The sequence below is a fragment of the Taudactylus pleione genome, unplaced genomic scaffold, assembly GCF_031769625.1.
Source record: "Taudactylus pleione unplaced genomic scaffold, aTauple2 ptg000758l, whole genome shotgun sequence".
NCBI lineage: Eukaryota > Metazoa > Chordata > Amphibia > Anura > Myobatrachidae > Taudactylus > Taudactylus pleione.
This window is the reverse complement of record NW_028285160.1, coordinates 6,388,652-6,402,315: the sequence shown is the minus strand read 5'-3', so window position 1 is coordinate 6,402,315 and position 13,664 is coordinate 6,388,652. Positions and strand designations below refer to the sequence as shown.

General features: G+C 43.0%; 1 protein-coding gene across 3 annotated transcripts in view; it reads right to left on the bottom strand.

Annotated features, from left to right (window-relative positions):
* SNX13 (sorting nexin 13) overlaps positions 1-13,664 on the bottom strand; it is a 159,549-nt gene that overhangs the window by 19,472 nt on the left and 126,413 nt on the right. For 2 of the 3 annotated variants that reach the window (XM_088457349.1, XM_088457351.1), the window contains 5 exons: positions 13,250-13,319; positions 8,419-8,594; positions 4,671-4,778; positions 4,199-4,309; positions 3,135-3,284 (listed from right to left, as the gene is read on the bottom strand). In XM_088457349.1, the coding sequence (XP_088313475.1) occupies positions 3,135-3,284; positions 4,199-4,309; positions 4,671-4,778; positions 8,419-8,594; positions 13,250-13,319 (615 nt within the window). The remainder of the gene's footprint in view (positions 1-3,134; positions 3,285-4,198; positions 4,310-4,670; positions 4,779-8,418; positions 8,595-13,249; positions 13,320-13,664) is intronic. The other variant, XM_088457350.1, reaches the window with a different exon arrangement.

Sequence of the window (13,664 nt, the reverse complement as noted above, 5' to 3'; positions counted from 1 at the left end):
TCGACCAAGTCACTTGGTTGTCTTTTAGCCTGAACTGCTAGCAGTATTAGGGGAAAGAAAAACCTACCACAAGCACTGCGAGCAGTTCAGATGCCTTTCGATGTACCCGATTAATCTAATAAATACCGGAGAGGACGTGTGATGTGAACAGAAAAAGGGGCGTTTTTACAAAATAGCGAGCGCATTTTTCGTTCGCTCGCTCAGACATAGAGGCGTCAACAAACCGCAAAGAGCAAGCGCTCAATTTAAATAGCCGGCCCCTTTTTTGGAACGGCCGTCCGCAAATAGCGTCCGGGTCTGAATCAGCCCCTAAATACGGAACCTGGGCACATGGATAAATGTGTTGAGTGTTCCCAGATTCCGAATAGAGCGATGAGACAGATTTGGTTTCGGAATTAAAAACAGATTGATATAATAACCCCTTCCTTGCTGAGCCAAAGGAACTGGGATTATCACCCCTGAGAGTGAATGGTCTCCTGGATGGCCAAGACCATGATAGAACCTGATGGGGGAGTTGTACAGAAAAACTTCTGGGGAGGACGCCTCAGCAAGGTGAGGGCATAGCCTTGAGAGAGCAGTTCTTGGACCCAGGTGTCTGTTGTAGTTTGACACCAGGTGTTGGCAAACTGAAGAAGTCGGCCTCCCACCTTGAGAACCCCCTGGAGTAGGCCCACCCCATCAGGCGGAAGGTTTGTCGTTCGGCGTGGAAGCTGGATTTCTGGCCGACCAAGGCTTTTTGGTTTGTGGCTTGTTGGTCCTCCGAGAACTAGACTGCCAGGGAAAGGCAAAAGGACAGCTTTTCTCCAGAGGGTCGAAAAGACCGAAAAGAGGACGGCATAAGCTTAAAGGTAGCTGTAGATGGCAGACCAGCAGATTTAGGAAACTCAGAGTTAACCACCTTCTGGCGTTTAAACACCGGAGCCTTATTACCTCCAGCACCTGGTGTTTCCATGTGGTCTACCATCCAAGTACTAAACAGGCCAACACTGCATAGCTTCCAAGATCAGAGGAAATTGGGCATGTCCAGTGTGGTGAGGCTGTAGGTTGTGATTTAGTGGCTACCAGTCTATTTGCTTGCAACATTTGCTGAAAGGCAGCCGACGACTGAGCCGTACTCGGACTTGAGTGGCATAAATACCCATCGCAGACGGTTGTATCAGGGGGACAAATATAGCAGGCTGTACGTGCTGCGGGTACTCAATAGTGGGAGGCAGTGTGGGAGTAGCCAACCGGTCCACTAGCTGTGTCATAAGCTGAGACAAGGAGGACCCCCAAGGTGGCTCCTGTACAGGGGCTAGTAATCTGGACTGGAGCGGTGGTATTTTATAACAAAGAGCACCCAAAACACCCTGTATGAAATCCTGAGGGGACAAGCCCGCCAAACAGTATCTACATGTAAACAGTACAGAGGCATCAGCCTCCTGTTTACCCTTACAATTAAACATAAATTAGCAGCTATAAAGGTAACAAATGCAAATGTGTCCGCTTTCACAAGTACAAGTAAATGAGAAGTACAAAAGGAAAAAATACTCTCACACACCTGTAGCAAAGGGTTGAGGAGAAATAGCAGTGATAGTTATACTGCCTTTATTTTCTGTGCTGTCAGTTATATCAATACAACAGAGCTAGCAAAAGTCACATATAATGCATATACAAAATATACTTGCAATGGGCTCTAAATCAACTACTCAAAACTCAAGGTTTAGTAGGATTGGAGCGCTGTATAACCTGGCCTCTGGGGAGCGGTATACAGAGATACTAGATCCAAAACCTCCTGAGACCAGCAGTTTCAGCAGAGCACTGATAGTGGTTGCTGGGCGTCTCAGATCAGAGGAGGGTAGTAAGAGCAACCCAGACACGCGAAAACCTCAGCTGGATCGGCATCTGGGCTAGGGGAGTGGCTGCCGGGGAGAGCCTATTCCCTCTATACTGTATTAACCCCCTGAGTGCGCTGGCCTTATCATTGCCACCACTACTGTCCCCGGCGCCAGACTCACTTGTCCTGGTGGTCTAGTGGGGGAGCAAACGATGCGGTCGCCCAACAACAACAACCTCCGGCAGGTGTCCAACCGTCGCAGGTACGGACTGCCACGTGGTTCCCCGCTAGCGGGGAATCACCTTACCTGTGTCCACGTGCTTCCGGCTGCAGTCCCAGTATCGCCGCTAGCCAAGCTCAGCTGGTGCCCGCCGAAATCACCAGCCAGCTTACTGGTGTTGCTGCGTCGGCAGGGGTAGATGGAGCAGCAGCACAGGCGTCCATTAGGATGTCTGGTACTGCTTGCTCTGAAATAAAAATAAATTAAATAAAACAAAAAATAAAAGCTTGGGACTGCCTGGGCAGTCCTTCTGTTATAAAGGTGCGTCTGATCCGGCCGCACCAAACGAAAAACTGAATTCCTTTGGGGCCAAATGTGAAGGAGGACCCGGGGCATGCTGGGAGCTGAAAGCTTAACTGCTTGGTGACTGGATCACTCCAACCACATTTCCCCATGGTATCCCTGTGGATCCCTATGGACCCTGAAGAAGAAAGAATACATTTATTTTAGTGATAGCTCAACTATTAACCATATCTGTCACACATCAGTATTGTAAACTTTAAAATAAATGTCAGCTCTTAAATGTGACTTTAGGCCAGAATTGTAAGTAATACCAACTGATAATGTTGGTCACACAGCAGTTGCATTAGAACTCAATATTGTTTCCTAGGACTGTTCTAGATAAGGTACATTTTTAGTAACCAAATGGGCTTATTTCATAACATGTAGACAGGAGAACCTAGGAGACTGATTACAGCATGTAAAGCTTAGATGTTACTGTGCTACAGTTGGTAGGAAATATGCAATAAAAATGTGCCATCTTTGCGGCAGCCACGCTAAAAAGCATTTTCGCCGAAAATGCGGCTAAGTCATAGTGCGATGCAACTAGGACACACCAGCATACTGTGCTGATTCATTTGCTATGCAACACTTGTATACCTGTGTGCGACTGAGTCTCTGAATCTATATACAAAGTGCTAACCCACGCCAGGCAAGTCGCGCTGCGTGGCGTATTGAGGCAAGATGTATGAGGAAACATCTGTATATGTCAGTAGTGCTGATACAACACTTTATATGTACATACAAGAATACACAAACCTTAAACAAAGATTGCTTTAGATCTTGCCCAAATCTTTCTGACATTCTACCCATGTTATTCATCCCTTCAGCCAAGCTGTCCGGTATGGACTTCACAGCATTGGAAACGTTCCTCATTGAATTGCGCAAAGGATTTACAAACGTATCCATCTACAAAATACAACAAATGATAAAGAGAAGTATCTTTGTAAAGGGAAACATAAAAACAAAAAATACAGCATTGCTGAACAAAAAAGTACACAGTAAGGCAGGTGTGGCCAAAGCATCTATTGCAATCGACTGGTTGACCAAAACAATCGACCAGTAGACTGCTGTGAACAGACTATTTGTTCATTGGCTTGCAGCGCTGACGCCTTGGCTGTCCCTGTCGGCAGTAGCCAATAAGAATCAGGCTGATTCTTATTGACTGAGGCTTTCACATGTTAAAGTCTCCGATGCACCGGAACTGGATTACGGGGAAGGGGGGGTATGTGCACAGCTCGTCCCCTGCCCCAGTCCCAGTCAGGATCCTGACGGTACGGGCTTCCAGCGTCTGTATTTATTCTGCCGGCAAAACATCTGGCGGCATTACATACTAATTCCGGCTGCCTCCAGTGTACGGCAAACAGTCAGCACCTTTATATTTTAGATGAGCAAATGAACTTCTCAATAAGATGTATGATTGTACCAAGCCGTGCTATAGTTTGTTATTTTGGATGAAGGCGAAAAATTGAGAAAACAATTTATCCTCTCTTTGCCATACTTTAATATAAATCATATTACCACAGTGTGTAGCTCCATCAACAGAATAATTTACAGTCATGATATTGGATGTAACAAAAGTATTATGAGCCTAAATTTGCAACAGGGAACTGTAAACAATTTAGGGAGGCAGCGCCTGACCTAATCAGATGGCACTTTTCCATGCTCAGGCTCCAGAATAAGGTATTGGAGAGCACTTGAACATGCTAGGTTTGGAAGAAAAAGCCCCCTGAAGTCCTTAGTTATTAGGACCAGCGTTCCTTGTGTACCAATTACACAGAACTGTAACAGGAAGGTCAGTCATTAAGAGACCAGCGCCATACCTTACGTGCAAAGTCCCCCTTTCCTTTATTGTAGGCTTTGTTCTCAAGGAAGTCAAATATGTGATGGGCAAGAGGTGGACAGGTCTTCAGCCACTCAGATGTTAGTAACAACTAAAATATGAAAACAAACATACACCTTTATACACTTGTCACATAAACATTTACCCAAACCAGCAATTAAATCTTAAAACTCAAAGGGAGCTATATAATAGTTTGTCTGACCAGCCCCATGCTGGTAGTAACACTGAAGTTAAGGCAGCCTGGCACTCGCGACTATCCCCAAAGCCCTCCATTACGCGCATTTCCGCTCACACCTCAGGTGCGTGCGAGATTAAATCCGCGATAAGTACAGCCTCTGAGCTGGTCACCCAATACAATTGAATGGCTCCCGGATATTTTATAAGGGAGCAATAAACAATTGTATCGCCCCCGAAAGCTGTTCTTTTCCAGGTACAGAATGGAAGACCAATACCTGCAAGTAAGCATTCAGATCCGTTTTTCTCTTTTCTAAAAATTCTTTGTCCATGTTGTTGAAGGTCTTTTTCCCTGGCAGCTTCAGGAGGCTGGCGAGGATTTCAAACTGAAAACGGTAAAACCAAAACAAATAAAGAAATAAAAATAACGGTAAAAGGGAATAAAGAGCAAAGCTTTGCTACTAGTGCATACACACACACAAAATTAAATTATGTAGAGTGGTGCTTCATTACATGTGCTGCTCTGGCTATCAAGCACACCATCACAGAAATACACACGTGAAACATACTGTAAAGCTGGGTACACACACTACATGATCTAACGTCTGATGTACTGTATCATGCCAACGCGGATCAGAACGATCGGATAGCGATTGAATAGCCGGCCCGATTCGGATTTGTATGCAAACCCGATGGTTTGCTTACAAATCCGATGGATGGGCGTCTGCAGATGCGCAAGATCCATTCTGAGCATGTGCAGAACGGGTCCTGCAATCACATTGGCAGTGCTCCCTGAGCTGCAGCCTGATTGACAGACTGCATCTGTTTAGGGGGAGGAGAAGGGGCAGCAACCGGGTCCGTTCCACAAAGCGGAGGCATGTCGGCGCCTCGACCCAGCAGCGTGAAAGCACCGGCACCCTGCGTAACCTGAGGATTACTCAGATGGCCACGCAAGTAATCCAATGGCTTCGTCCTCGGATGCAGCTGCGGATCCCTGAAGCATGCAGGAGGCGTCTTTCTACTACAGATGCCTTCGACTGCTTTTGCATATGTTAGCTTCGCTGCTGTGTCCAGTGATGGGGCAGCGATGCTTAACCCGTCCACATCAGAATCAGGCCCAGTGTGTACGGCCCAATCCGTCGTTCATTGATCGACCCATCAGATGGGACGATTCCACGGTCAACGCGGGGTTGTTACATGTAACAGTACGCCGCGATGGCAGATCGTATAGTGTGTACTGCGACACGATGTATCGTTACATCGCATCGCCGTAAGGTATGTACCAAACACTAAGCTAAAGGCGAAGTGCACAAAGATTGTTGAAATCATTCCGTTTTTGATGGCTGAAAAAAGATGGGAGGACACACACACACACGCACACACACACACGCACACGCACACGCGCACACGCACACGCACACCTGTGAGACAACCGGAACACTGATTCTTCAAGTATCTTAAAATAGACCGGTCACCAGGTAAGAAGCATCATAGTGCCAAACACACCACAGCTTTCTCCCTCACATGAAATCCATCTATGAAGAACAGCCTTGTCCGACTCCTGACAGATCCTGTATCAGTATGCTATTCCCAACACCACCATCTCTCATTATACTTGTTAAACGTAAAAGTTGTTCTTTGAGGTTAAAACATAGGGGCGGATTAAAGCAAAATAGATAAAAAGAGATTATTTGCATCTGATAAACCATGATGCAATGCAAGGAGTGCAAACACACTTATTTGGTTTTTTTTGTATGCGTTGTAAATAACAGCTGCTTTTGCATATAGCCAACAAATGTGCGGCAGCATTATACAGTATTTGCATTGCAAATTGGAGTTCAGCTATGACACACCCCTCCCAAATCTAAATCTCTCCGCACATTTTAAATCTGCCCCACCTGCAGCCAGGACCATTAACAGCCGGTCTGGGCACAGGGGACGTGACCTAATCGCGTGCGGCGTGGCCACGCCCCCTCAGAGAAAACCTAATTCGTACCCACCCCACTCTTCTTGGCGCCCCTGCCTGAAGCACAACATTTTCTGTGCTCCCAACTCTCAATCAGTCCAGTAATGTCTAAGCACAATGAAACTTACTTTGGTCGATATTTAAGACAAATATGCAAACCGCTGGTACAAGATATAATTACGCTCCACAAGGCGAATAAAACAAGTATTTTATATAATCACGTTCATGAAACAAATGACAGGTAAGCGTCTGCTGTGCTGGTGTACATGTCATTGGAAAGGAGTGTTACGCTGACAGTTTTTTTGTGTTTAGAACAATTACTGAATTCAGTGGGTGGGAACGACTGCTAAGCCTCGGGATCAGGAGTTTATGGACAGCTGGAAGTGGGATATATATTCTCATTGCCTCATCTACTTTAACAATAGCTCTGGAGAGGTCAATTTAGGTTCAAAATACGCTTAGAATTTGTCACTTAAATTTCAAGTCTGAAAGATTGAGATAAAGTAGACTCTTAACTGAATAGGGAACTAAAATATTCCCTCACATTGTGCCAAAAACACCTTTAATTACTAAATGAGATTTGAGGCAGAACACAAGTCAATCTCCACTAAGGAACTGAATAGACTGCCAACACTTAGGAGTTAATCGATAAACACATTGAACTTTCATTCACAAAAAAAATGCAGTTGATCATACAAAATTTCAATACAGCAATCCATGACACCATCTGGGAATTTAGTTGACATTTTACAAGAAATTTAGATAACAATATAAGCGACCCTATAAAAGGCACATTTCTGGTGGCACATGGAAATGTCTCCAGCTGTCTCCAGCTCAGACCTCACAGATCCATAAGCTTTCACCTAAAGCCCATACGTTCAATTCCCAAGCTCAGTTTTTCCTAACTAAGCTCTGTGACAAATACAGCGAATGATCTGAGCCACTGTTCCACACCCATCCTTCTGCTATTCTCAACGTTTCTCCAGAAATGAGCCAGAGTTCTGTTACAAGATAAATAGGATTTCACTTCACTAAAGAGCTCTGTGATACATGATTGCCAAATCTCATAAGTGATATTCCACAAGCATCATAGTTGCAAACAGAAATTAAACCAACATCACAAATGTGTACATTACATAGTTCTAAGCACAACATTACCAGTGACCAAAAAAGTGCTAAAAACCTAGGGGGCTATTTATCTAACCTTCTAAAGAGAATGAGTGGTGGTGTTGCCCATAGTAACCAATCACAGGTATAATTTTATAGAAAATAAATGACAGCTGGCATCTGATTGGCTAATATTTATCAAACCTTCCAAAGAGGATGGGTTGTCCATATCTTCCCAGGTAAGATAGATGTTGCCAACACAAAGTGGGGACAGATACTTTATGGGCTGTACCAAAACTTTTATACGTTACAGCTCACGAGAGATCAGCGAGTGAGAAAGACTCATTTGTCAGTGAGGTCATTAGAGAATTGATAACAGTGGTTCAACCTGCAAACGGACTCTTGCACTGGATGCTGTAGACAGGTACACTTTAAGGGCCAAATTAAATTATCCTCGAAGCGAGTATTAGCCGCGATGCTGTGCCTGGGGCCATTCAATTACAGCCGGAGGCTACACTTAACGGTGGGTTTCTGTTCACCTCCTGCCAAGGTTCGAACAAAAATCTGCATTAAGTTGGGCTTTCTGCCATTATCGCAGCCGCTGCGAACGCATTAACCCCCTAGCTCCGGGTAATTATCCTGGCATCTATGGAATAACGCGAGTTAGCAGATATACTGGGCAAGTAAAATGGGTTCTAATGAAATATCTCTGGCATTAACGCTTGAGGCTACAAACCATTTCCTTTACGCAGTAACATATTGAGGATAACTGAATTTGGCCTTAACATTCAATCTCTATGACTATTGCCCTATACCTTCCAGATTATAACATTCTAGCCGCAATGTCAAGTTACTTTCTGCTCATGTAATGTAGCTTTTAGTGTTGATATTTACTATATTTAATCAGTTAATGGCCTGATTTCGGTAAATCAAGGCCTTAGCGTGCCCCATACCTGTTCAGTGATCCTCATGTGGAAGTCATGGAAGTCACTGTAACGGCGATAGGTTTTCCATGTTTCCTCAATGCCATCCGAGCTTCGCCGCTGGACCGTGATGGCATACAGTGCATAGGTTTTGCCATGTTCATTACAAACTCCTGCCACGGCATATGGGTCACAGTCAACATGAACTGGTAGTTTAAAGTACAATGTACACAAAAACAACAAACCAAAGGGATAGAAGCAGAAAGCATGAAATGGCAGGTGGAATGAGCAGAGAATGAAATAATAATAATAATAAAAAAAATAGACACTTATGTTCATATGAATCAATGCAATTAAAGTTTATCTGATGCCAACTCTCAGTGGAAACGGCCATTTTGGGCAAAATGTAATAGGGTGAAAGTTTAGAAAATGTGAGAGATTAGCAGTAAACTTTAACACTAACTTGGCCAGTGTAATAGAGTCGAGGGACATGCAAATTCGCATGTTTTTAGACTAAATTGTGAGGTTTTTTTTAATCTCTCATCCAGTAGTGTTCCCATTCCAATGTGAGAGTTTACTGCTAAACTCTCACATTTTCTTAACTCTCACCCTATTACATTTGTCCCTTTGTTTGCGATTCACTGGCGGCAGAGTGCCCCATATCTCATTTCAGTTTTTCTAGTTTCTAGGTTGCATTTGCCTTCAGCTCCCAAAATGGCTGCCTCCTCTGTGACTAGGTGTTGTGTATCATTCTTGAAAGCTGTATATTTAATAACACTTTATATTATATACCTAAAATTTGACCTTAAAAATCAAGTCAACAGTACATAACTGACAATTCTGTCATAAATAATGCATTAGATGCAGAACGCGGCACAAAGAAAAGTATATGATGGCTGATTGGCAAAATCAGGAACCTAGTTACTTAATTAACTGAATAAAAACCTGTATAAAGAGGGATCTGAACAGGAATTCAGTGTGTATTAAAAAAATAAATAAATTATAGTAAAAAAAAATATATATATATATATATAATTTTCTTCACTTGTTATCTCAACTACAGGTCTGTACATATCATGGATGTCTGAAGTGTAGAACTACTCTAGTGAGTAATGTTTAGACTATGGACTGGATTCAGCTTGGATCGCAGTTGCTTATACGCACGCAATCGGCCGATTGGTGCGTACTGCGTATACATCGCAATGCGTGTGAACCAGCCACTGCCATCAAGACTGCGATCGCAGTGACTACGCAGACCCATCGCAGAGTGATTGGCAGGAAATACCTTTTGGGGGTTGGTGATAGGGGGTAGTCGTCGAAACGCAGGCGTGCCAGTGCGTTTGAACGCCCTTGTAGGAGCGTGCATAAATTATCCACTGCGATGGCCTACGCAGCCTGAGGCCTCATAGCGTGCATGGTTATTAGCAATTTCTAAGTAAGGTCTGACCTTGTGCAAGTGTGCGTGAGGCTGCGATGGTACTCGATTGTACCGATGTTTTCGCAGTCTTGCTAAACCTTATGGATGTGTGTAAGGTAAAGTGGGTGTCCTTATATTGTACTGCAATGGCATAGCGATTGCAATGGATTAGTATACTATCGCAATTGAACTGGGTGCGTAATTGCTATTGAATTCGCAGTTGCGATTGGTAGTGAACCAGGACCTGTGTATATACAGCTAGTTAGTTATATCCTCCCCATGACAAATAAAAGTCCAGTAGCTTTGTAAATTGCATCTTCAGTGTATCCAAATTATTACTTTCTAATCTTGACAAAGAAAATGAATAGCATGCAAATCACGAGAACAACAACTATAAAATATAACTGCCATATTGAGCAACTAATAAATTAATGTTAGAATACAGCACCTGAATTAACTGTGTACATCTGCATTAGGGGCAGCTATATTTGAATGACAATCTTACAATGTATAGGAATCAGATTCTTGACAATGTTCAGATCTTGGCTAGGCAAGGAAATGCTATTTTGTCAGCATTATCCAGGCAAACTGAAATGAGCCAGGCGATAGTCTGGTTTATTTGGGGTACTCTTCCAGAGCAATGATACCCCGGGACATCTGTAACAGACACCAGGGTTAGCAGCAGCATGGAGCTGAAATGAACCCTGAATGGTCAGATCGGGCTTTTATTTTGTATTCTTAAAGAGACCCAATTCAATAACACACAAGTAGTTTTGTGACGTGCTCTGCGGGTATAACAACAATTCTGGTAAGGCGCTGTACGCTCATTACTACTCGCACCTACATGGCGTATAATTAAAGTGAATGAACCTTAAGACTGTTACATGCTGCAGTTCTTTTAGAAACGGTATTAAACATCAGTAAGATCCTATTTTAAATGGTACCTACAGTATATAACATGGACACGATCTAGCTTATTACTTCACTCACTAACATATACGAGGGCTGATTGAACAGCAATGTGACTGCCTGTGTTTTTCTGTCCCATAGGTAGACGTGGCAATGCCATGCTGGTTATTGTGAAGCTCATACATCCATGTGTCCGAGCCTGCGGTTAATGGTGACTACTGTGCAAACCTCCTGAAAACCCATTTGCTTGGAGCCATGAGGAAGAACAGACCACGTTTACGGAAGAAACAGTGGTTTTTGCTCCAAGGCAATGCCCGGCCGTCAATGCCCGACCACATGATGCTGCTGTTACATTGGCAGCACTGACTGAAATGACACTAACAGTGATGTCACAAAACCGTCTACGGCACGTCTCTGAATCGTTGTTGAAACGCTGCAAAAAATGTACTGGATGTGAAGGACGCTACTTTGAAAAAGAAAAATGTTCAGATCCTGTGTAGTCATCCGATTCTGAATAAACACATCAGTCTCATTACTTTTCAATCAGCCCTCGTACAAAATCAGGTCAGGAACCGTGATGATGCCACTTACATTTGACAAAATTGGGTGTGCAGACTAAATAATACCTAGTTTCCCCCCCCCAAGGCTGTGACTTTGGCCCGGAACCCGCCACCTATTTATTCATGTGTGTTTGTAATTAAGGTAGCATTATCTGCAGCCTGTAAGCAGATGCAAGAGACAGATATATATAACTTATTATAGAAATGAGCTGTCAGTGTATATATTTATCTGAATGAATTTCCCTTGTCGCAGTACATGGACATCATCAAAATGTGCACGAAGAACCTCATGATACTATTCTGTATATACATATCACAAAGGTTTCATATGGTGATTAGTGTGTCTTTAGGGGCTAAATAGTGCTCCTGCATTCCTCTCCTATATATAAAATCACAGCAGATTACTAGAAAATGGACTCTCAGGGTGGCATTGGAAATTATTTGTTCCAGTATTCAATATTTCTGCTCTAGAAAATAATCGTAAACAATAATGATATTTAACTGAACCTCAAGAATGTGTTGGCTTTTCATCTGCTCAGACAGTGAGCGCATATTTCATTTCCAGGCTGCTGGTTTCATCTTTCATATGGTATTTGTCACGCCTATTGAAAGATTTATGGCTCAGGGAAACATTTAACACTGTCAAGAAATCACTGTGTACTTCAACATGATGTGTATATATTTGGAACTGCCCAGCAGGAAACATATCTATACAGACGGGGGAATTGTGGAATGCATCATGTGAAAATGCATCTTACAGTATATGTACATGTATGTGTTCTATATAATATGTTGATACACACCAGTATCTCCGTTATGCATAAAAGTTACAAAGTCTATTGTTTCAATTACTAAGCTTGTAGTAATAGTCACTGAACCCACATATTGTTGTATGACCCCACCTGTTAGTCTGTCCTCATATCTATGTATTAAGCAGATAATAATAAAATAAGTGACAAGCGAATAAACACTTCAGTTACGAATGATCTTTAAACTAGATCTACAATAATCTCCTAAATAACTTGCACTCTCTAATTTACATTGCAAGCTAACTGGAAAGCAGGCCGATTGACAGATGAGTTAAGGCGGGTATCCACTTGTAGATATACAAACGTGAGCACGACTACGACATTGCAATTGTGCTCTCGTTTGTATAGCTAGTGATGTGCCTAGACTCCCTCATCCCCGCACATGCTGAACCTTACGAGATCGTCAGGCTGACCAGCATGTACGGGCGATGTCGGAAGCGACCAGCGGGCATGCGCATCGCTGGTCGCTTACGACCAAAACATGCCCGATGCATGCGCGATTTGCAAGCGATTGCACGATAACGATGTCGTTATCGTGCAATCGCTTGGCTAAATCGCTAGGTGGTTACCCCCCTTAAATATGATTATGCAGAAAGGTTCTAAGCTTCTATTACATTAGAAAAATGCTAATTCACAACGTCAGGACCACTGATAGAAACCGGTTCTTCAGTATTATGCTCACATGGTACAAAACACCAATCTTTTATTTTCATGTCTGCATTTATTTTATAGACCTTGTATGACCCTGCCCTATTTTCCTACACTTCGGCCCCTAACAAATTATTCACATTAATAATATTATTGCTATTAATATTAAGGGCAGAGGGGTCAGTATGTCGCAACGGAAAACCAGAATAAGACATGTTCCTTTTTCACATCAATTCCATTTGGTCTGGCTGCAACTTCCAAGGCGTTCAAACAATACAGTTTAATAATGTTGCACATAACTGCAGTGAAATGAAAGACACTGTGGCTACTGGGGAAGCTAGTGGTCCTAACTACACAGTGTACGCAGATTTGCCTGCGTCACGGCAGGGGCCATGTAGCTCTATCTTTGTATTAATGTCATTTGGCAAGAGTGACGGATGTACACACATGAAATGGGCAATGCATCAGGTGTGCGGAGAAGCGGATTCTGTCAGGCAAATAAAGGAAATGGCTCTCACCAGTGTCAGAAATATAAGCATGAATTTGTCCCAACTCATCAGTGCTGACATTTGACAGGTCGTCAAGAGACTGGAGGAAAAAAACAAAACGAACATAAAAAAAAAAGTTACGTCTTATTACACATTGGGTAAATCGCAGTTCAACAACAATAACAAAAACTCTACACTCTGAAAAGAAAATGTAGACATTTATTTAAGACATTTCCTTTTATTTAATGCTACTTTCCCTTTAAACAAATAAAGTATCTTGCAACTCGATGACCTTAGGAATGACCTTTCCCCCCAATTCATTGCCTGTTCTGTTTATTGTAACTGAGTGACACAGGGGAGCTGTATTATTGGAGTAGGCATTTACTCCAGACATGGAGCCAGGCCAGAAACAACTAATCTGCTAGTGTTCAAACACCTGCACAAG